The sequence below is a fragment of the Phalacrocorax carbo genome, chromosome 12 (assembly GCF_963921805.1).
Source record: "Phalacrocorax carbo chromosome 12, bPhaCar2.1, whole genome shotgun sequence".
In the NCBI taxonomy this organism is placed as follows: Eukaryota; Metazoa; Chordata; class Aves; order Suliformes; family Phalacrocoracidae; genus Phalacrocorax; species Phalacrocorax carbo.
The window spans coordinates 14581462-14606599 of NC_087524.1; the positions used below are offsets into that span (position 1 = coordinate 14581462).

The 25138-nt window shown below is 37.2% G+C and overlaps 1 protein-coding gene across 3 annotated transcripts in view; it reads left to right on the forward strand.

Moving 5' to 3' along the window:
• ATRNL1 (attractin like 1) overlaps positions 1–25138 on the forward strand; it is a 524212-nt gene that overhangs the window by 95113 nt on the left and 403961 nt on the right. For all 3 annotated transcript variants that reach the window (XM_064464229.1, XM_064464230.1, XM_064464227.1), the window contains exons 11-15: positions 6821–6905; positions 9364–9572; positions 12048–12166; positions 20060–20192; positions 21519–21700. In XM_064464229.1, the coding sequence (XP_064320299.1) occupies positions 6821–6905; positions 9364–9572; positions 12048–12166; positions 20060–20192; positions 21519–21700 (728 nt within the window). The remainder of the gene's footprint in view (positions 1–6820; positions 6906–9363; positions 9573–12047; positions 12167–20059; positions 20193–21518; positions 21701–25138) is intronic.

Here is a 25138-nt window from a genome sequence, read left to right on the forward strand (position 1 = left end):
AGCTGCCTGCCAGTGCGAAAATACAAATGTGATCCTGGAAGTGAAGTACAGAACACTGGTCACCCCTTCTGCAGAGACTGTCCTAACAACTTCGGCTTCGCATTTCCAACAATATTTAATTTTTTTTCTTCCCCTGTTCAGTGGAACAGCATTAGCTTGGAATAGTGAAGGGTTACCTAGCTTGAAGAGTTCGGGCACTTTCTCAGAGATAAAAGCTGTAGGCTTAAATCCCATTGGGTAGGAAATGAGCCTGTTTGTCCTACATGTTGGATCATTATTCTAACTACTGTTAAACTATATAAAATAAATCTTCATCCTTTCATTATATTTTGGAAGTATGAACTCTTTCCATTCTTTAAAGGAAAGTGAGAATATCACTCAGTTCCACCTGCAAGTTCTGTGTGGGCATTGTGCTTCTCTTCAGTCTTGAGAGCAGTATTGGGCATTGCAGGATGAAGGAAGAAAATGAAGATGAGGTGTAAATAAGCTTCTCTTCTGCTCAGTGCTTACAGTTTCTCATCTGAGATTCTATAGTGTTTTCTATAAAGGGCATATTTCAGTTCCTTGATGCTTTCTTATATTCTTCACAAAATTTTGTAGATTTGGGAGTGAGTTGTCAAGATTTTCAGGGTCATTCTCATAGTCTTTTTAGTTGTTGAAAGTAATGCAGATGTCCATAATATATTTAATAACGCAGATGAAGCTTGTAGATATGCAGTTCTCTTACGTTTTCATAAATAAAATTTGAACTGGAGGTAGTTGGATGCTCAACTTGTATAATTTTCGAAATTGCTTTATTAACTTAATTCAGGCATTAATTTAATAGAGCTGTTATAACTTGTGTCTGCTCCAGTTTTGCCCTAATGTTTAAGTAATACATTGTTCAAAGTCAGAGGTGAATGGTAAACGCACACTTTATACTACCCTCTACTCCTAAAAAGTTTTTTAATGGTATGTTCAGCTTTGTCTGAAAAGTGAAAAGGCACTCATAAAAGGACGTACAGGATAGAGCTAGGATGCTGTATTTCCCCTGCTTTTCCTTCAGTCACATTTTGGTAAATCTGATCTTAAATATTTTAAAGCAAATCTACATTCGAGTATTTTACTGATGTGACTATGTTGATTAGAAACGTGGTCTTTTTTCTTCTATAAAATCATGGATACATTCATGGGATATATTCTAGTAGTGTATGAATATATTTTATGGGTATAGCATATTCCTCTTACCCTACTGTATATGCTTTTATAATATCTTTTTTATTGATGTAACTTTTTAATTTTAGTAATCTGAGTGGTGGAACCTTAATTGAGTTGCAGAGAATTATCAGAGATTCCTTCTCTGTGTCTTTGTCCCTTGTAGACAGCTTGGATTCCCTGGATGTCAGTTCAAGCTTTGTGAAATTGTCCTTACTGTTGCAACATTGAGAACTTCTCTATAAAATGTCTTGGTCATCTTCTTTGATACCAGTAATACATTATTGCCGGTGGCATGTAGATGAGAAGGGTATAGGTGACTGGACAAAATACAGGGTGTCAAGGCCTGTCCTGTTGGAATGTGGACCCTGGAGAGCACTATCCTGTGCAAAGTCCCTTTGGGTTTTTTTTCTGCCGGCATCAGCTGGATCACCTCAAATCCGGTGCATTTCTGTGGCGTGTTTCATCGTGTAAGTAATTTGTATGGCTGGTGAGTTCACTCTCAGAGCCACTTCTGTACCATATGGTAACCACTTAATCTACACTAGGGAGGAGTATGAATCTTTTATCTTATAATGATATAATGCAGTAGAACTTACTCTTGAAGTTGAAGCCTTACTAATAGATAGAACAGCCCCTCTATTCCTTCTTGTACTTTTCAGTGACTAAAAAGTCTGCTAATCAGTTTGGAGTGAATAGTGTGACTCCTTCATCTGCGTAGTAACTGTTTCTATTAAAAGCAGTGCAGACTTCCACGTTGTTGTGATTTAACCCTAGCCAGCAACTGCTCCCCACCCAGCCGTTCGCTTGCTTGCTCCCCCCCTGGTGGGGGTGGGGGAGAGAAGAGTAAAAGTGAGAAAACTTGTGGGTTGAGTTAACAACAGTTTATTAATTGAAATAAAAAAGTAAAATAGTAGCAGTAATAATAATAATAATATTATACAAATCATATGATGCAACCGCTCACCACCTGCTGACTGATGCCCATCCCATCCCACGCAGCAATCGCTGCTCCTCCCTGGCCAACTCCCCCCAGTTAATATACTGGGCATGATGTTGTATGATATGGAATATCCCTTTGGCCAGTTTGGATCAGCTCTCCTGGCTGTGCCCCCTCCCCTCCCAGATTCTTGTGCACCCGGCAGAGCTTGGGAAGCTGGAAAAGTCCTTGACTAGTGTAAGCACTACCCAGCAGCAACTAAAACATCGGTGTGTTATCAACATTATTCTCATATTAAATCCAATGCACAGCACTGTACCCAGATGCAGTGAAGAAAACTAACTCTATCCCAGCTGAAAACAGGACATGTGCAATATATTATACCTGGATACATACAGAGACAATGGTAATTACAACCAATACCTTATCTTCCACTTATTATGTGTATAATACTTTAAGAGTGCGTGACTTTTTACAGAGGAAAGTATTTTATTCTTTGCTCTATAGAGCTTACCATCCTTATTAGACTTAATAAAACAACTACAACACGCAGAAGGCTGTAACAGCGACAGACAATGAAACTCACATTGCGTTTGCTGCTTGTCACTTTCTTCTTGGAACTGTAGGGTAAGTCTGGAAATGTGGGTACTTTGAAATGTTCTAAAGGTTTGGAGATGATGGGCAGGGATGAATTCTATTTGATTCTTTACCAAAAGACCACCAAAGATCTGTTGGCTAACTACCTGTATTTTGTATTAACTACTCTGTACAGGGAAACTCAGATCAGGAATTTAAAACTGAGCAAAAGTATTATTTTTGCACAACGCTCTGTCCAGTGTCCAGTAGTCACTGAGAAGGCTTGGAGGAGATAAGAGGGGCGACTCTTTGTAACGTGCTTCCCTCCCCCTTTTTTCTTGTACTGTATTGAAAAAACCTGCCAGTTTGACAAATACCATCAGCAAGAAAGGAATTATTATATCTCCAGCCCTCGAGGGTTTCTTATCTCAAACCCGTCCTTTATTACAATTTTATGGTTTTCTTTCGGCATTAAATCCCACGTTTTCTTAAATAAATTTCTAAGTACAGGAAACAATATACTTTTGTATATATGTTTGTAGAAATACAAATTTATTGTGGGGTTTTAAAATTGTTTCCTTTACCATCAAAGGCATAGGAGCTCAAACTTACTGTTTTCATTAATGTGCAATGACTTAGCGCAGCAAGAACTTGATTTTAAAGTATAACAGCAAGATTTGGTTGTCGGTTGTAGTGTTACAATATCTGCTTTTTGTATAGCTTTTAAAATGGAAATATGTTCTTGAAATAGAAATTGAGTTAATGATTGTTGATCACTTATTTCCAAGAAATAATATTGCTCTTAGTCTGAATTTCTTACATAATTCAAACACCATGGAGGCATCAAATGCCAGCGTTATGCTGGGATTTGGGGAATACACAACTTAATACTACTCCTACCTTAATCTGAAACTTGTGATCATAAATAATGAATTGCTGCCCTAGTACTGTGGTCTCTTCTGTTGAAACTGTTTCAGGAACAACATCTCCCTGGCATGTATGTACTTTATTCTATTTAGGCAGAGAAAATAATATTAAAAAAAACCCAATTGTGAGAGATGAAATATATTAACACCACCATAATTTTATAATATAATGTTAATAATGGTAGTGACTGAAGGTACTAGTTGAGAAAAAGGCAAGATTTTGGGGATGCATTGGTCCTATAAGGCAGTGAATTAAACTTACTATGCTTGCTTTTTTTTTTTTTCAAACTACTAAATTCATTCTGAGACCACCATCTGATGTTGAAATTATTGCTGTTTGGACCATCTGTGTTACTCTGGTAATAATGTGCTTTTAGTTTGTGTTTCCAATTTATAAAAAACTGTAATTAATTTATGTATCACAGCCAGAGTCTCACCCTGCCTCTCTTCATGGGCTCAGGCTGTGGTTCTGTGGAAGCCTAAGTCAATCTAGCGGCGTATGACCATAGTTTTGCCTGTAGCATGCTGTCCTGCCCCCCATCGCGTGCCGAGTCCACCCTTGCATGACCTTGCGCCGAGCTGTTTCAGCACGGTATGCTAACAGGAGGCTAAGTGGACAAAGTGCTGCTGTGAATAATTTTCCACATTAGAAGTGCCAGAGCAGCAGCACTAGCAGAGATGAACTGTTCTGACAGTGAGAACGAGAACAGGACCACCATCACCAGCAGTTAGAGTGACTTAGGCTCTGTGTGACGCCAGCCTGGAGGACAATTTGTCCCTCTTGAATTTCCTAATACCCATTTTTGTTGTTTTAAACTGGGTAGGAGGGAGGGAGGAGGGGTGTTTGGGTTTCTTATTAATTTTTTAATCTTTAGCAGACTGCCTCAAAATATGTGGTCTGATGATATTACTTTATTTTTTTAATCATGTTTATAACTTCCATGAATTATTCCAAATTCTAAAACTAAGTACGTATACCTTATTTAGATGTGGCTGTCATTGGAATCTTGCAGAAAATGAATTCAGCAATATTAGGTAAAAATCAACCTGTGTAATAATTGCATTAAGACCCTGGAAGCAGTTGTGTTTCCTGTGTGCTCCCCACAGTTTTGCTTTATGCCAGCAACCATTTCTGGCTGTTCGTCTCTATAGGACACTTATGCTTCTTTGAGGTACTAACTCTGTGCAGCTTCTACAGGCATGTACTCTGTTTAATTCTGTATGTTAGACAGAGTATGCTGAGCAAATAGATAATTTTTCTTAAGTCTTGGTGTCCAAATTGATATATTTGCAACTGGTTTAAGAGGAAAAGTGTTATCTTGTTATACTGGCTTCAACCCACTTAAGGCAAAATGCAAGTAAGTTTTCACTGAGAATATCTGAAAGCACAGTATAATTATCAAAGACCTAAATATATATATATGTGTGTGTATGTATATACATATATAAGTATAGAGAAAAATAAACATGCACTTCTGTTTGGACTAAATTGGAGAGGTCTCTCTCCCTGTGACTCCTTTTCAGCTTTGGATTTAATCCTTATCTTTGTATAGCAGATTTTTTTTTAAATGAGAAAACTGTAACCCTCTGTCTGATGTGAGTCTTCCTGAAAGTTTACCCTACCTGTCTCCAAAACCTGTTATAATGACAAATTCCAGAAATGCTTTGCCTGCTTTGTAGAAAAGGTTGGTCTAGATGATCCCTGAGGTCCCTTCCAACCTGAGATTCTGTGAAAAGTACTTTCTTGGCTCCATTTTAAAGGGGTTGCCTTGAAGTGTCAATCTCTAGTTGCTCCCTATTTCTGTTGCTGTGGGATTTGAATATTTCAAGTCAGTTAGGTACAAGTAGGAAATAATGACGAAAGGACTAGTTGTTCTAAAGAACTAAGATCCAAGTCTGGACAGAAAAATGAGACAACACCAAAACCATATTTGTAAATGTTCCTACAGCAGTACCAAAAGAAATATGTTTGAATAGTTCATTTGAAGTGAAGATACTGATACAATGTCCATCCCAAATACTTGGTGAAAGGGAAGTAATTAGTAGCATACTTAAATCAAGATACCAAAAGTAAGATGACAATGGGATTGGCTGCACAGCTGGAGGACTCGTAGCTTATCTTAAAGCACTTATGAAAAGCAGTGAGTTTACTGTTGGCAGATGTTCAGTGAAATAAATATGAAATGAAATCCTTTGGCTAATTTAAGGGTGTGTAATATTAGAGCAATATTACTGATCACTTGATGACAATGATGCCAGTGGTTGTCGTGGGTGGTGAAATGGGCTGTGAAAGCAAAAAACTGTATAATGAAGGGATGGTTCTGTGAGTGTCCTCTGGCCCCAGTAAATGCCTTGATAGATAAGTGTTGCTGAAAGGTTCTTGGAGCACTTACTCAACAAATGCATCTAAAAGCAGTACTTGTTGATTTATTCTTGAGCAATGAAATACAGCTTCTCAGAACTAGTGATTGCAGTGTGCTCAAATCCTGCAGTTTCTAGAAGTGTAGAAAAATCTTTATGCATATCAATCCTTTCTCCAGAAAATCCATCAGTGATGCATTTAAATGGGGGATCTACCTAAAAATCCAAAGCCTACCTAAAAAGAAATGAAAAGAAAGACCAAAAATTGCAAAATGGCATTAATGGAGTGTGTTTAAAGACTGTAAGTGTGTGTATTGCTGATCTGTGATATACACTGATAAATGCATGTCACTGTAAAGACTCTAGAAGGACCCTATGCCATCCAAAATAACATGTTTAAGCAGCAGAGTAAAGCAGGTTATTAGGAGTAGAAAAAGCAGCTTAGCTTTCCCCTAGTGACAACAGGAAAAAAAGTCTGTCAAATCCTGCTAATTTTGCAGAACAATTTAAAAAAACCCTAGAAACTAATACAAGGGATGGTTATAAATACATCAAACTTTGTTTCAGAGTTCGTGAGACCGGTAGGTGATGAAATCAGATTAAGAACGTTTGAAGGTCATGAGGTGTAGATGGTCTGTTTTTACAATGGAGAGAGCAGAGGTTACCTGCACTGATCCCTCTGGGAAAGGAGGGTAAATAGACAATAAAACTAGTTGATACTGAAAATACAAAACTGTCTGATAAAATAAATTTTTCATATATTTTGCTGAAAACTCATGGAATTATTTCACATGTTTCCATATGCTTTTGTTTTGTCTTTCAGCTTGTGATGAATGGAAGATTTTACCAAAACCTAATCTGCATCGGGATGTCAACAGATTTGGTCACACTGCTGTTGTCAGTAATGGGTAAGTGAAGCATTTTTTAAATTTTCCTGACAGTTTTTCTGAATTATAAAATCTGTGGCAGAAATTATACCTATGTGAAGTATGGTTCAGTCATATACAGCTGATGTAATTTATTAACATAAAAAGTAGTGCTTGTCAGGGACTTTACTTGTCTTAGGTAATCAGTACAGCTAATAATCAATTTGACATGCTGTGGAATCTATTAAATGGCATTTTATATGAATCTTCTTGTGTTCTGAGGTGTTTCCTCAGTATTGCAGACTACTGAATAGTCCACACTACTGAAGTAGTAGTCCATACTATACTGAATTTGAAATTCAGTACCAAGTATAATCGTCACGTAAGTGTAATGGGAGAAATCTTTTTCTCTTTGCAGCATGCTATAATTCCTTATTCTTCTACAGTCATAAAATAAAAAACATGTAACTAAAATTGGCTGGGAAAAAAGCAAGATTTTGAAGATACAGTGATCATCATTAACCTCTTGCAGGGAAAAACCTGCCAGCATAGAGACTATATTAAGTATATTGCTTACCCTCTATAAAACATAGCATAATTTGATGTCACTTGTTGAGTAGAGGAGCTCAGTAAAGCTTCGTTATCTAGACACAGCCAATAGAGTGGATCTGGAGATTGCTGGACACTCTGCTTCCCCCAACCCCTGAAGATAAATTTGTAGGACAAACACCTCCTTTTTAGTGGAAAAGTTGTAGAAAACCATAGTCAGGTTTAAAAAAATTTCTACTGTTTGCTTGTGTCAGTTTTACTATTGCTGGTTGCCAAAAGGCCTAATATCTGACAGTTCCGGTGCTACCAATCACTGTACTACCAATCGTTCCTCTTCTACATTATCCATCATGCTAATAAACTCAGTATTTAAATATATGTGGGCAATTTACAGATCATCTACATGTGGATATTGTATAGGTCAGAAATAATGGAGATGATAAGTAATGCTCAAAAGAACAGTGTGACTGATTTTAAGAAAAATAGCAGTAAGTTGTAACGCTGTACACAGAGCACTTGAAATTAATCAATGAACAGATTACTTCATTAAGAGAAAACTGCTTTGAATTACTGAATTCAGCAACTGGTGATATGTGGTGTTTTAACACATCTAAGCTATGTCTGATACTTTGAGAATTGTCACTTTCAGTGAATTAGATTCAAGGCGAAAATGCCCCCCCAACTTAATGGTATTTTTAGTAGTGTTTTATGTACAAAAAAGTGTAATATGAGACACTCTCCAAAGATTTCTGCTATTAGTAACTCTATGATTAATTCTGTTTTAAGAGTATATGATACAACAGATATACGGGTTCTTTACTACTGTCCTTTACCTGAGGCTGTTCTCAAGGTCTCAAGTGCAGTCCTCTTGTTCTGGTGTCAGCAGCTACCTCACTGGAAACATTACCAAAAAGAAATATCCATGTGCCAGTTATTACTGGCTATCTTCAAAATCTTCTTGAAGAAAAGTGTTCTCATTTCCTGCAGCCCATTATTTCACACTCTGTTCTCATCATCTAACTCCAAAAATGAGTAGTTTCCTCCATACCTCTTCTTTCTTCTTTCCAGATGTTTGGTATATGTCACTCACTAATACATAGACCCACAGTGCACTTTGAGCAATGTTTTTGTTAGTCTAAACTTCCATGCAGAAATACTTTGAAAAACTTAGCAATCTTTATAATGGAACCAGTGACAGACTCTTTTTTTTTTTAGAGAGAGGTGAAGAATGTTTTTATAATATTACGTGTTATGTTGTGGTTTAACCCCAGCTGGCAACCAAGTACCACACAGCTGCTCTCTCACTCCCTCCCAGTGGGATGGGGGAGAGAATCCAAAGGGTACAAGTGAGAAAACTCATGGGTTGAGATAAAGACAGTTTAACAGGGAAAGCAAAAGCCACACGTGCAAGCAAGGCAAACTCAAGGAATCCATTCACCCCTTCCCATGGGCAGGCAGGTGTTGGCCATCCCCAGGAAAGCAGGGCTCCATCACGTGGTAACAGTTACTTGGGAAGACAAATGCCATCACTCTGAACGTGTATGTCCCGCATGCCACCCCCCCACCCCCCTCTTCTTCTCCCAGCTCTATATGCTGAGCCTGATGGTGTGGGACATCCCTGGGGTCAGTTGGGGCCAGCTGTCCCAGCCGTGTCCCCTCCCGGCTCCTTGTGCACCCCCGGCCCACTCAGTGGTGGGGTGGCGTGAGGGGCAGAAAAGGCCTTGACTCTGTGTAAGCCCCGCTCAGTAGCGAAAACATCCCTGGGTTGTCAACACTGTTTCCAGCACAAATCCAAAACACAGCCCCTTACTAGCTGCTATGAAGAAAATTAACTCTATCCCACCAAAATCAGTGCAGTTTTTTTATACTGTGTATCAAGACAGTTATAGATACATTTTCTTGATTTCTATAGATACAATAACAGTTATATTTACTTACTTTTTCCTAATAGGTCCATGTATATATTTGGGGGTTTTTCAAGTGTTCTTTTGAATGACATCCTTGTGTACAAGCCTCCAAACTGTGAAGCATTCAGAGATGAAGAGCTGTGTAAAAATGCTCGTCCAGGGATAAGGTGTCTGTGGAATAAGAAACATTGTGAATCCTGGGAATCTGGACATGCTAATAACATCCTCAGGGCAAAATGTGCTAAGAAAACAGGTAAGTGAATTCTAGTCTTACAGTGTCAGATTTACAGTGTGATGTAGAATGTGTGCGTGTGGAAAAAACCCCCAAGTGCCCTTCAGAAACACCAACCAAGTGGAACAAGTGATTGGACTGTTAAGACTCTTCCTCTCTGAGAATACCCAATGCAAGAGATTTATGGATTAATTTTTAAAAATAATTCAATTCTGGAATTTTTTTTTGAGTTTAAATACAGGGAAGTGGGTGCAAAAGAGCACAAGTTTAAGGTGCTAAGGGATATAAAACATAAGATGATTCAAAGAAGAGAACTTACTTCATTGGGGAGCTAAAGCATAAAATGACTTTAGGTTGGATTTGTCTTAGTGTGTCTGAAGCATTTATAAAAGTCTGAGCTTTGAAATATCGTAACTGAGTTAATTTTCCTCTTTCTCCACCTTCTCTTGCTTTGGGGGATGGACACACACACATGTAAAAACATATTTTCCTCATTCCAAGAAAGCGTAACAGCAGTCAGAGCACAAATGGGCACTGCAAGTGATAACTGGCATTACAGGCATATGGCACTCTCACGTCTGTATGTGCCAGTAAGAGAGAGAGAAAGCATTGCTGCTTCAAGCGGATTGCCTATCGAACAGGAGCATTTGTATAGCAGAATATAGTAGTCACGGCTGGAAATAAACTTGAGGCAAGCAAGCCCCTTGCTGCAATATATCAAAATGAGTTCAACTTTGTAATGTGAATTTCTGTGTGGCGTTGTGATATCTGTATTGCCTGAAACAACAGTTTAGCGTTATGAATAACTGTTGCACCCTATTAAGTGCGTTGTCTTGTCACAAAGAAATTGCTTGTGAGAGTGTTGTTCTTATACTTCATGTGAACAGAATATGCATCCCTGCTACATACACGTGCTATTTTTTTCTGTGCGTCTTTCCTTTCAGCGCAGTATAAAATTGCTAACCAAACTCGGGCTGTGCGCTACGTGTACAAACTACCGGACAATTAAACGCCCGTTTATTTTTGATGTTTGCTAAAAAATGATTAGCTCTGCTATTAATCAGTGCTTCAAGACAGCTTATTTTTCTGCTATCTTTTATTTGTTTCTGAACTGGGTGTATTGAAAACTTGGAAAAAAAGTTGCATTATCTAACAAGAAGCTTCTCCAGGTAAACCTTTCAGAATAACTGCCTCTGTGCAGTTTCATAACATTTAGAGATCTAGAGTCTAGAAATTTTCAACTCTTAATAAAGCGAAAAATCTTGAGACACTAAAATCCAAAGTAATACAGATGAATGTGGATCTTATAAAAGGGGATCTTATCAGCAGGTATTAAAAAATAAAATAAAACCCAACAAAAAAAACCCAAATAAAACAAAGCACAGACAGGCTGAAGGAAAATTGAAAAAAGAGCAATTTCTAAAGCACAGCTGCTGCTGCTGTGGGAATAAACTACAGCTAAACTTGCAAGAGATGAGGTGTGTAGAATTCCACTCCCAAAGCAGTTGTGCGGACAGCACTGTTTCACTGCTGTCAAATCCTTCCTGTTTCACATGGTAATATTCTGCCAAAAGCCAATTTTTAATGTATTCTTTTATACCGCTTGGATCAATTGTTATCTGGTTGAGAGTATTGTCTGGGAAACTGCTAATAGTCAATATTAAAGGATAAGCAGAAATTTTAGTGGGTTTTCAAAAGATCAGTTCTTGGATAGCAAGGCCTCTCTGGCAAGAGACCCTCTCAAACTTGCACAATCCCAGGACTAAAGAAACCAAACCGCATAGGAGTTAAACACAGTAATTGGTGTAGGAGATGGCAGGAATTCTTTTCCTTTGGGTCATTGTGATTTTTCAGATTTTTGCCTCCTTTAAGCAGAAGTAGTCATTTGTGTCCCAAGCTGCTCTAAATAACATACTTTTTAGTCCAAGTCCTGAAGACTTGTATTAGGGATTTAACATGAACACACTCTCAAATATTTTTTTAGAGAAAGGGCAGAACTGTAACTTAGCAATCATTGTTAGGTTTATATATTGATTTATGAAGACTTAAAGTGTCCATGTATTGCTAATACCTGTCCTAGGTTTTTATTTACTACTTTTACCAGTGCCTTCTTGCATGGCAATCTAATATTTTTATCAGAAACCTGAATCTGAAGGAAATCTTCCTTCTGTGTTAAAGGAGTGAAGAATGAATAGTTTAAGAAACTTTCTGATGCTCTTAATTGATGCACTGTGCTAGGAGAGTTTATATGCTGCAAAACAGTGAATAATCCTTTAGTTGATATGAGACTTATGAACCTTCCAATAGAGTTGTTACTAAAAGAATTTTTAAAGGAGTAAATCTTGTTAACGGAAGAGAATTAATTTCCTACAGTAACTTAAACCTTTATGAATAGCTAGAATTCAAATAAAGGATGTGATAGAAAATACTCTAAGCAAGTGTTTAAATTGTGGTATCAAGTGCGATGTTTCTTTTTGACTTCCGTGTGTATTACAGCTGCTGCAGATGACAGGTGTTACCGATATGCCGACTGTGCGAGCTGTACTGCCAATACGAACGGGTGCCAGTGGTGTGATGACAAGAAATGCATTTCAGCAAACAGTAACTGTAGTATGGTGAGTCTTTGCAAATCCATGATCAAGGTATTAATACTGTTTCTTTTCTAGCTAAGCCAGAGGCCCGTTGCAGCAAATAAAAGGGGGATTAGTAGATTAAGAGTAGCTTGTTTTGAACACAAATGTAAACATATTTGCCTGGCTTTTGCAGTAAAAATGTTGCAGAGGGCAGAGTTGGACTGCAGCAAAGATATCTATCCAGGGAAAAAAATTAATGTATTCTTTAGGTTTGTGTTAGCCCACTGTATATCTCTCAGGGCAAATACTATTATCTGCTAATTAATGACATTTGGAATGTCCCAGAGACACTATCAACTTGGATTTTATGCATATGCAGTGTTACAGTACACAGGCAGAAACCATGGAATCCCGTGAAGAGTGGCTATTTTGGTTTTTTCACTTTCAAACAGGCGCTGGTCAGACTTGTTAGCCTTGGTATTCTGATCACTGATCATCACAGAAATGTTTTCCTCTGTCGTGGAGTTACGTGTTGTCTCATTAAAGAAATATGAGTGTCTGTTGCCGTGAGATTAACTGGCTTGTGATGATTCGGTAAGAGTGTTCTGATCTCTGTATAGACAATCAGTAAGAAAATATAGATTCATACGAGCTTATATTTTTCTATCTTTAATATTGCTTAGTGCCATGTTTCCAACTTTATGTTGTTGTCCACCAGCTGCTGCAATCTCTTGCTTGTTCATTTGATTTTTGACAAGCTTATAATAGTATTTTAGCTTTATAAATTTTGCCTCCTTATGTTTTTCAGCTAGCTCCAGAAACCTGGCTGTACTTGAGTTCAAAATCTTTCTTTATATACATCTATTAGCAAAAGCAGCTTGCTTTCTGGTTTGAACCTGATGCAAATCAATCTTGTTCTCCAGATGGACAAATTAAGGTGTGAGTTGGATTGACTGACTCAAATCTTGTCCATTCAAAGTGAGTAGAGCCAGCTCTAATCACTGGCATTCGTAGCTAGTCACTATTATATAAAAGCAATGCAGACACAAATTCATCAACAGCCATGCTATAAGTCCGTCAGAGTGATTTCACATTCCAGGCACTAATGGTTAGTTTCCTTTGTGATCTTTAAGGGCTCTTCCTTTCCTAACACATTATACTATATTAGGTGCCAATTTTCTAACCATGGATTTCAACTCCTGAGCAAGGAACAGTTGCTAAGGAGCAGACCATCTTCATTCCTAATAAATGTGGAGCACTGGGTATTTTAGCACTAGCTTCTTGGTTCAGTATCCTTCTCTGACAACCTTTCATAACGGAGATTGTCAGCAAATTAGCAACTGATGCATCAGTCTTCTCTATATCGTTTCCTGTCTTTTATTCAAGGTTTGAAGTGGATAGCAGAGGTTGTTAGTGGAGTTACTAAAGAATGGGATAGAGAAAATTCATCAAAATGACTTCTGAAAAGAGTTACTATCATAAGTTGAAGGTGGTTATTGCAAAATTAGTATATTGCTGGGAGATGATGGAGACAGAATTTTGCAGCTGTCAACACAAACCCACCAAACCAGCATCAACAGAATGGCACCATGTGGGGAAATGGAATGGATCGGGCTGATTAACCATTTTCATAGACTGCTAATTTGGACTAGGCCCACAGAAAGAAAATGTGGTGACAGTACGGCGATGGTAATATGGGATAACAAGCTGTAGACTCAGAAACATCACAAGGAGAAAGCCCCATTTTTACAGCTGTACAAAGACCTTAATTTATTACTTAGATCATAGAACATCCAGATGAAACAGACAATAATGTTTTAGAATTTGTTGCTTTTGCTCCATGGAAACTGGCCAGCATACTAAAGATATTTTGGCAACTGGGTTGGCATTGGCCTCGTGGTCATGAATATTTGCAAAGCAGTGACTGTTCTGCTGATTGGAAGAGCTGTAAAATATGGAAATTTCCCTGAAATAACACTGGACAGATGGACTTAATAAGCAGTACTAATACGTTGCTGATACACATATACCTGCCTACGCTCACCGTCTGATACGGGTCAGCACATTAACAGGACACTATATTCTGCTACTATGCAGACTTATGGATCATCAAGGTATATATCATTACACTCATATCTGATGTAACTGCAAGTAGAGGCTTGCAATTCCAGGTTGTCCTGGAGGTCTGTCTCATTTCAGTGCTAGCAAGCTGGTTTGGTTTTCTCCCATAAAAATTCACATAAAAGGGATACTTTTGCACGCTGTGGTTTTAGCTGACCCCATCATATCTGATGCAAATGTTGAGGGGTGAATGCTTGTCCTGTCTTGCCCAACTGGGAAAAAGTTTACTTAAAATATGTGGTGTGGTTCAAGATGGTACTGAAATTTGGCTTGTGAGTAGATTGAGCAGCATGCTAGCAGTAGTGTCTTGTTGTCTGTTTTCTACCATTAAATATATCTGGAGATTTTGTCTGTTATAATAAGGATTTTGAAGGTTGCCTTGAGAAATTACACTATTGAAATTCCCCAGGCTGCTTAGAGTGGTTTTACACAACACACTGCATTATTCCATAATAAAATGTAGTGCTTATAAAATAAAAGAGAAGAAGAGTTACTTAATTTTTATCTTTGAGACCAATGGATGCTAACAATGGTAAGATCGCTTACTATAGCTTTTTCAAAAATGTGCAAATACAGATACTGCTTTGCCTTAGGGGCAAAAGCAACTGAAATACTGTCATTAATACTGTCTTATGCCAAGTACAGACTTAATGAAATATGACATACTAGTACCTGTATAACTTCCTCTTTTGAGCTCTTTCGTGGAGCCTCTTGCATGTATTCCAGGGCTGTTTTCAGCTCTGAAACATAGAATATTGTATAAGACTTTGTCACAAAGAAGGAAACAACATATTGATGTGCCTATCCTTTTTCTCCCATTCATTGGATGTCTGCTATCCAATTCCTTCCAGGATGGAAATTTAAGCAGCAATATTTTGGTTGACTTGTAAAACCTAATAGTGTTGCATATGTGTCCCTTTAAGCATTTGCACATCACACTTTCCTCTTCTAAAACTGGGAGAGACAGCTTTCTGTCATGCTCAGATCTGCCTTTCTTCCTTATCTTCTCCATCTCACATCTTCCTTCTGCTTCTTCAGAAAAGTTCTGTGTCCTGCTTGTGGTATATTTCTGATTTTTGTGGAGTATTGACTTCTACTAGCAGTTCACTGCCCTTAAGTCTATTATATTGATCTTGCACTTTGACACTTCCATTTGTAGTCTATTACATCCTATGCATCGTCCTGGTCCTTGCTGGTTCTGATGTATTTTGCCTGTTTCTTAATCAAGGAAGACCACAAGATCTCAATCTACTTAATAAATTTATGGATCTGTCTTCACTTTGTACATCTGCACATAAAAATCTCTCATCCTATGAGAATGATATTCCCTTGATGATTGTGTTGTTCATAAAATTGACTATTAATATTTTGTAATAGAAATATTCTCAGGAAAAGCTGTTAATTTTACAATTTTACCTTCCAGTATTTACCAAAGGGAAAAAAAAAAAGGCTTTGAGGGAGAGATTAATTTCTTTTAAAATTGCTGCACCTCTACAAGGCATTGTTTTTCTTTAGATAGTAGCATGGAAGAGTAAGCAAAGAATTGGCTTGCTCCTCAGGGAGGAGCCATGCCATGAAAACAGTATCTTTTTGTACCTTGTGGCAAATAAAATGGTAAAGGACTGAAGAGGGCCCACTAGTTGCAACAAAAGGCAAAGCTTCCTTTACTGAGGAGGACCAGAGAGCGCCTGAATTTTAGAGTAAAAAAAATTTACTTTCTCAAACCACAGAACAGGGTGAGGGAGACAGTAATAATTTTTAAGGATAGCAATATAGCAAGTCCATGTTATGGCCATAAAGCTGTTTTATTTTTGCAAGCACATTCAAAAGTGTGATTGCACTGAAGCCCTGAAAGTACTGGAATGGCTCCGGCTTGCCATCCTTCTTTAAGCAATGTGGTTGGGAAAGAGGAGCGTGAGCTGGGTTTGGACAAGTACCATGCCACTTATATTTGTGATTGGCTCAAGTGCTGATAGACTTATTGGCTGAAAAAAGTAAAAATATTCATGTGCACATGTATGTTGTTACTGGACACTATGTTGGCTTCTTTTTGATATTTATAATGTAAAAGAATTTTGAAGGTTTTCCCTTCTCTGTCTTTTTTTACTACTTTTTTCAACCCACTTTGTCTCTTCCTTCACCTGTTCTTTAGGAAACAATGAGAAACCGTTGCACTAGTTAGCAAAACAAATTGGTTTTGATTCTTTATTTCCTCAGAACAACTCTTCCCATTTCCTGGCTCCACACCAAACTCCACTTCAGATCCAAACAGCAGTCCTGAAAGGCAGGCTTTGGGAATTAACGAGAAATGGCTTCCTTCTCCCCTTCTGTTGTCTTATGCCTCTACTGTAAAAACTGAAGTAATCACTGCAGTAGGGTAGCTGTAATAATATGCTCCACTGGTTGTCTATGATGTTGGCCTCTAATCCTTCAGTTTATTGAAATGTTAACTGCCCACACTAAAAGTTTGCAAATAAAGTAACTTATTGCCATATTACTCAAGGAGAGTATTCTAAAGGCTTGAAATGTGGCAGTAATATAATACTAAACTTTATTGGAAAAGTGTTGATTGAGAGAAAATGTTTTCTTCTCAAAACTGTACAAGTGCTTGGAAAAATTTGAAAAAACCACTTTCCTTATAAAGTTTCAGCTCTTACTCTGAATCTTCACATTAAGCTAGTTAAAATACCTACTCTTAGTGTAGCAAACAGCAGACATATGTGAGGGCAGAATAAATTGAGAACACTTAATCGATTGGGATCAAGAACACCAGGCAACAGCACATGGAGGTAATACTACTTTGGTCAGAGTTACAGTCTCTGATGTGTCTTTTCAAGTGGACTGGATGTGATTTTCTTGTTTGGAGAGGCTGTGATGGGAAGAGGTGCCGCTGAAGTATTCCTGCATCCAGTCTGTATTGCATTTTTGAAAGCCTCGTTGCTTTCAAAAGCTACAAGGGGACATATTCCTTCTGTAACTGTGACCAGCCACATCCTTACCTCTGGTAGCAGTCTCTGATTTTCTTGAGTGTCAGCCTCCACACATGCAACATAAAGCCCCAGTTGATGTAAGTAACCTAAATACAGCCCAAATTGGTGTGTAATTTAAAAGTATTTTATATCCGAGTGTGGCAACATAAACCGAGTGTTGTAGATCCCATGTATAATAAAGAGCATCTTGCCGAGGGATATAGGATACTAGAGGATGCTTCAGAGAGAATTGTAGTCCTACATTGTTAAATGTTTTTATGCAGGGCCTTAAAGACAAGAATCATTGTCTTTTTGTAATGCTAGCACTGCTTCCACAAAGTTAACGTCATCTTTCAAGATGGAAGTCCCTGGAGGCTACATGAATACTACCAATAATAATAATCACAGCAATCTGCCTATATTTGAGGAATTCAATGAATAATCAAGGAGAAATTTATAAAGTAGAAGGAATTATAAATAGAATAAAATTTATCTTGGAGGGAAAAAAGAAAATTTAAGACTAAGGGGTATGCAGTAGTAAGATTTGGGAGTAGCTTCAGAGAAATAATAGCAAATCTATTAGAGTAATAATTTACAGTTAGACTAGGCAAACTAGACAAGATTATACAGTTAAACTGAAAAATCCAAGAGGAGGAGGAGAAGTACATTATTTAATAGCAACTTCTGAGATTCTAAGATCAACTACTGTAATATTTTCATTCTACAGTAGATATGCAGAAAATCACTGCAGTTCATAAGTCTGCCTGTATAACATTATAGCAAGATCAGTACTAAAAAAATCTAAGTAAATCAAACATAAGTGGGAAACTTTATATATAACATGATTTACTAATACTTTGGCATGTAAACATTATAAATATCCTACAGCAATATAGAGCTTCAGTAACAGATGGGCTGTCATATTTCTGAATTTCATTGGGTTTGGTAGCTTAAGTTATAACCTTAATATTCTGTTAATATGAATTACCTATTGGATTCACATCTACATTGAACTAATGAGATTTTCAGGCAAGCAATGTTTAAATTGGATTTAAGGGAAATAAGTGCTGGGAATAAGGGAATACAACAGAGAACATTATTACAGAATAGTCACTAGTACTTTGAATTTTGTTTTAAACATTAAATAACCAGTGCACAACAAGTTTCATGATTAGAAAGTAATAGAATAAATATCTTGGTTTAGTTGGAAAATTGTAATCTGTATGTAATATCACTAAAAAGTATATAATTTTCAAAACCAGTCTGAAGCCTTAAAGATTTTGACTATGTCGTCATGAAGTGTTAAAAGTGAGTTTTGAGGTGTAGACACCTTCTCCTAGAACTGCTTCTCTGGTTCTTCTTTCTTCACAGTAGCATTTCTTATAGACTAGAAAAACAGTGAGTACCTTTTATAATAAGCTCACTGATGGGCAACTGATCCAATAAAGGCAACAAACAAATCCCTAAACAGGACTGTGTTTCAGCAGGAATGAAGCTGGTCCTGCATAAGGTTGAAAATCCATTTTAACCATTGCATTATTTCAGGACTTCAGAAAAAAAAAAACCAAGAGGCTGGTTGTCTTCCCTCCTGACTGCAGTAGGTTGATGCCCTATCATCATCCTCATTCCAGTGCCAACAACTGCATGACTTATTGCCCCTTTAGATGTGGTTTATTGTACTCCAGGAGACTATTAGAAAGGAAAGCAACCACAACTGTCATGTAAACCACACATTTGCTAGCTAAGTGCAACCCATATTTGCTACTGTGCACGAATGGATATTTTGCCATTAGAGCGAGAAAAGGGTTGTTAGGGTTGGGCAAGATGACCTCCAGAGGTCCCTTCCACCATCAACCATTCTGTGATAATAAAGCTGTCTTGCATTAGGACTTAGTTTTAATCATTACCTTGAAATTAAGTTGGTACACACAACTTTACGGATAGGCTGATGGGTTGGCTGAGGATTTTGGGTAGTTTATCAAATAAGACATCAATATTATGGCTTAATTAAAAGTATTATGCAGGAGGAAAAAAGAAAACTTATATTCAAAATGCCTAACTGGGAAAGGAAGACCTTAGTTTTCAGGAAAAACACCAAACCAAACCCAACAAAAAACCCAAGTAAAAATTCCTTCACTCCTTTTCCACACACAGTTTACTCCTTGTATATTAAGGTACCAAAGAATAATGTTATTCCTGGTTTATGTCACTGTTTGACAAAATGGTTTCCTGTAGAGTCTGTAAATTTTTTACTAGCTATGTTGCGTACAGGTTTGCAGTTAAGTCTGTAAAATGGTTGAAATTTCTGACAAATCCTTGTTGCGTTTTGTGACTACTGGTCTGTGCTTCCATTTTTGTTTCATTTCATGCAGATCAAACAAAGTAGAGCATACTCTTGCACCTTCAGCCAATGATGTGTAATTATTTACACCTGGATCTTGAGGCTTTTTAATATTCTGCCTAATTATTTTGCTTGCTTTAACCTGCATAGGATGAAATAATTCAGTGAGAGCATATCCCTGAACTACCTAAGAAACAGAGATTTGGTTTAGTTATTTAAGCTCTTCCTGGGCTCTGTACAGGGAGGTGACATCTTCAAAGTACTGTTTGATCCACTCAAAGCTAGTAGTGTAGGACATGTGGGGTAAGTTGTGTTCTAGAGATGTGTTTCACACTCTCTGTGACTGATAAGGGAATCTAGACAAAAAGCTTAAATTCAGCCTAGCTTTTAGGCGGCTGTGGTTTTCTGGGAGGGATCTTCCTGCTGTGTATTTCAGTTTTGACTGCTGTTTTGTTGAGAGTTTGACACATATTTGAGATGTTTTTGTCTGTTTTGTTTTTATAGTCAGTTAAAAACTACACCAAATGTCATGTGAGGAATGAACAGATCTGCAACAAACTGACGAGCTGCAAAAGCTGCTCGCTACACCTGAACTGCCAGTGGGACCAGCGGCAGCAGGAGTGCCAGGCACTACCTGGTAAGGGCTGCGGTGTGGCATTGCTGCTTTTTATAGCTGTTTTCAAAACTGAATAGATCTCCTCCATTACTGCCAAAGAATATTTGTTCAATGATTAGACCTGGATTTGTTTTACTCATGCTGACTCTCCCCATCTGACCGTGCCTGTGCAGGTGAACAGAGATGTAATTACATCCCTGATTGATCTATCAATGCTACCTTTAATCTTGTTAGGAGAGAGAATGATATTAGCGAAGGCATAATGGCGGGTGCCTCGGCACAAGACAGTGACAAGTTCTAGCCTGTGGGGATCACCGAGTGCAGAGCTGGACTGCCATACTGAATCCTTTACTCTTACATATTCGCTGCCACTGTTACTTTTGGAAACTGGGGTTTTATCTTATAAATTATACATCAATTATACTTACATTTTCTTGTGCAGATAGGGCCTAAGATCTAGTTTCTTGATTGTCTAATGTTGGTAATACTATGGAAGCAGTGAATATTAAAATGCTAATATAATATATTCTCAGAAGGTGACAGTTAACATTCTGAAATAACAATTATTCCCTAATTCCTATTCGTAGCTACATGTATGCAGTTAGGTATCAGAACCTTTTCCATTTTCTCTTTATGTGTAGATGAAGTTAACGAACACAGTTTTTTTTTCACAGAGATTATTCACTGAATAACTTTAATCAATTTATTCTATGCATTTTAACTGCATTTTAACTGTAAATCTTTACAACCTTTGTAAAGATTGACTGTAACAACTGGTCTGAATTACTCATCTTTATTAGCTGTCTGAATCTGAGTAATGCTGAAATATGCTGAAGAGGAAATATTTTCTAAGATGTTACCTGGATTTCCAATCTGATTGCATTTGTATTTAGGCAAATCTACATGTAAAGATAGGATGATAAAGCAAAGATAGGGTGAAGTTGTGATCTCTTAATTCTAGGACAGTTGTTTTCAGATTTTGAGATTTACATTACGTTTAGGTAAAGTGATTGGGTAAAGTACTATTAATTATGTACATAATTTAATCTTTAATATTTGGTTGTGCTCAAATCTGAACGGGGGAAATAAATAATGTCATAACAATATTGTTATGCGGAAACCTAGCACATACCTTATAAATATTTTATAAGTTGTTAAAAGTTTCTTTTCAAAAAAATACGCTATTCAATATGATATTATGAGGTGCTTTAGAATTTATGTGACGTGAAAAGGGAAATTGAGTGTGGGATGTACTTTGAATTATGATCTCAGGAAGATAAAATTCAGACTCCCTTAGGTTTTTTAAGTTTTTTCAAATCAGTTTTAATCGTATGCTTTTTACACTAGCTCATCTGTGTGGGGAAGGATGGAGTCACATTGGAGACGCCTGCCTCCGCATAAATTCTAGTCGTGAAAGCTATGACAATGCCAAACTGTATTGCTACAATTTAAGCGGGAATCTTGCCTCATTAACAACCTCAAAAGAAGTGGAATTTGTTCTGGATGAAATACAGAAGTATACACTTCAGGTAACTTGAATAAGTAGAATTGATGCTTATGTGAACTAAATTTGCTTTGAGAAACCTATTTTAGGGATTTGTCCAAAGAAAAGAAAGTTTATGCCTTCAGGGCAGTGTAGTGTGGTGCTAAAACTGAGATAAGTGGTGTGTAGGATATTATGGAAATCCCATGTTTGAAGGTAATGATACAGCAGTTCTGAAGTGTTTCTCTTTACCAGACTTAACTGCTACAGGTTACTGTTTACTTTCAAGGTGTAACTCAAGAGAATGTCTGGAACACTGATCTGGGAAATCCCAGCCCTTTTCAATAGACTGTGATGTCAGGAATCAAAACCAGACAAAATAATTTTCACTGTAACAGAGAAAAGAAGTCCTGACTTTCACATCAGTATCCATAAAACTGCTCACAGGATTGTTTTTGGGTGGTGAGTAGCTAGGCTGCAAGCAGTTGAGTACAGGGAGGTACTACTCTTCGGAAAACCCTAGGTCCCTATGTAACTGCTATGTGGGATTAAAGGGTCACAGAGAAGCTGTGCTACTACGTGAAGCATGTGGAAATTCCCTGCACAGCAGCACCTGAATGAGCCAGGAGCTAATTAATAGCTCCTGTGATAATGGTGGGGGAGGGAGAGGGCTGAGAATGCTTACATGCCTCTGGCAAATCCAGGAAGCTGCCAGCAGAATATTCCTTCGGAAAAAAGTGATTCCTATTAACTTGTTAATTGTGGGACAAGAGAAGGGAAGTTGAAGATTAATCACCTTTCCGTGGGCTGTCAGGTTCAGTTTTTTAGCAGTTAAATGTTCAAACACTGATTGATGTGTTGTTTAAACTGTTGGAAAGCCTACCCACACCCTCAATATATGAATGTGAAATACATTTGTGCTCAAAAGATGTCACCCAAAGACATCGCACAGGATGTCTTGGCAGAATAAGATTCCGTTACAAGCAAATCAGTTCATTGTAGCAAAGGACATTTTTAAAAGTGTGTATTTGGTTTGTAGAACATACAGCATTTCTTTGTATAAACCTCCTAATTTTTAAGTAGCTTAGGGTTTTAGAGTTATGGCAGAGTAAAAGATAATTATGAATAATAATTAAAGTTTATATCAACCTAGTATGTGATTTGCAGAGTTGTTATGTTGCAGATGAATTGAGATGCATACAAAGGAAACAGCAGTTGAGCTGTGTTATACTACATCTAAATGCAAAAGTTTAGGGACATATAGTGTGAAATAAAATATTCTCTAGTATCCTTTTTAGTGTTCCATTTCATGAAGGAGATGCAAACATAGGTTATGTTTGGGGTTTTCCCCAATAAATGTGGGACCTTGTCAAAATTATATATTTCTTAATAGGAAGACATGTATTTTCTATTATTTGCAAATAAAGGAGAGAAGTGTATCTTCTACATCAGATATCCCCTGATGCTGTTCTTACAAACTGTTTCAAGGCTGCAGTCTGTCCACTCTTTGATATGAGATAATGTTGAATATATTTTCCACATATGAAACAAGAATAACAAAATCACAAATAGCAATGACTTACCTGATTGATTATTTTGCCGCCTTCCCACCCCCATTCCTGTTAACATACTTCACAGGAGGCCTTCAAATCTAGTAGTGAGTGTTGATACGACTGGTGTTACCTGACTGGCTTGAGGTGTAGATGAGAAATAGCTTTTTTTAGTGTTTGGTAGCTAGATTTTTCTTACATCTCAGAGCTTAGAACTTCTACAAGGTGACATCGTGCTGAGCATATCTTTATTTAAACGAAGTATGTCCTGAGCCAATGTGGTGATGTAAATTTGAGATACCTCGCATACCGTTTATGCAATTGTAGACAAATGTATGCACTTCAAAAGTGTATCTTGGATTAAACAATCATTTAGTTATCAGCATCTCTAATGAAATGCGACCATGACTTATCCTGGTGTTTTCAGTGGCATTTAGAAAAAAGAAATAGTTATTTTTTCATTTGTATCTGTCTGTCCAGTTACATTTATTCTGTGTGAGACAGCCTAAATGTCTTATCAGGCATGACAGAGGCTCTCTTGAAACTTCTTGATTTTCTTTTGTCTGCCTTCTCCTCTCAAACTGCAATCATAATGATTTAGGTAGTGAGATTTCATTTTAGATGTCTTGTTTTTGTAACAGGTGGTGAGGTGGAGTTCACAAATGTAGTCAGAGAAACTGTAAGGTGAAGACTATGCCTTTAATCTGTATTATCTATGGTGCAGTCTGACTTGTGTGGTTAATATCAAAGGCTATAAAAATCTTTCACCTTTGTGAAACAAAACCTTTCAGGCTTAGTGAATGTGTCAGAGCAACATTTAGACATAAGTGTATGGATCTGGTTTTTATCTCTGCTTTATTTGATATTCTTATACTAAGAAAAGAAAAACAACTTTGGTAACTATTGTGTATTTTAGAAACTGTTAAAATAGTGTCAGTAAATGCTACAGCCTGGAAGGACTTAAGAATTATTTACTGTTTGTAGAAACAATGGGGGACATTGTAGACTGTTTTCTAATACACAAAGTCGTTGTTCTGGGACAAATTTAGGGCATTTTCTTCATCGCGTTTAGAATAATACAAAACTTCGATGCTTTAAAAAGATTCAGAGGGAGGAAGCTGCCATTGTCTCCACACCCTGTCCAGATCTTACTGTATATCAATAATTTCTCTTAATTCCAATACTAAATTGGAAATCAGTACATTGCCTCCTTTTAAAGGATAAGGATAAGGTTCATTTGGTACTAAAGAAAGGGACAAAACAAAGACCTTTGTAGTATGAAGTCAAAACACTTCTGAATTTGCAGATATATTCTGAAACTATTACCAATAATTTGAAGTCTAATTTATATTTTTCATTGAAAATAAATGAAATTCTTTGGCATTCTCTTAAAGTAAATACAATGGATAGACTGCAGATTCCTGTACTAAAGCAAAATGACACTTGATATTTTTCTTATATGCTGTTTTATTGACCTAGTAAGCAAAATATTATGAAAGGGAAGATTCAAGTTTTTCTGCAAAGTAGGTTAAACAGCAATATGAGGTTAATTAATTGTTCCCGCTAATATTCAAATGCTGTATACTCATTTAAAAGTGCAATTAGTTCTCTTGGGAGTTTGCAAACAACTGTGGGATTTAACTAAAAATAATAATTTTCTTGTTAGCATGCAATAAATTCTGAGAAGATTTGGTTTTGGTGTGGTAACCATAAACAAAGATAAGAACAGTTTTAAACAATGCCTTTTATTATATAAACTGCTTTCAACTTTTCCTTTAACTCACTGTTCTCAGGGCTAAGCATCCTTTATAAATTACACTTGAGTGTCAGTTGCAGTTAATCAGTGAGCTTTGCATGGTGGTGGTATTCCTTATTACCTCAAAGTATTCTCAGAAGGCTGTATGATTTTATGGTTTTATAATATGCTTGGCTGT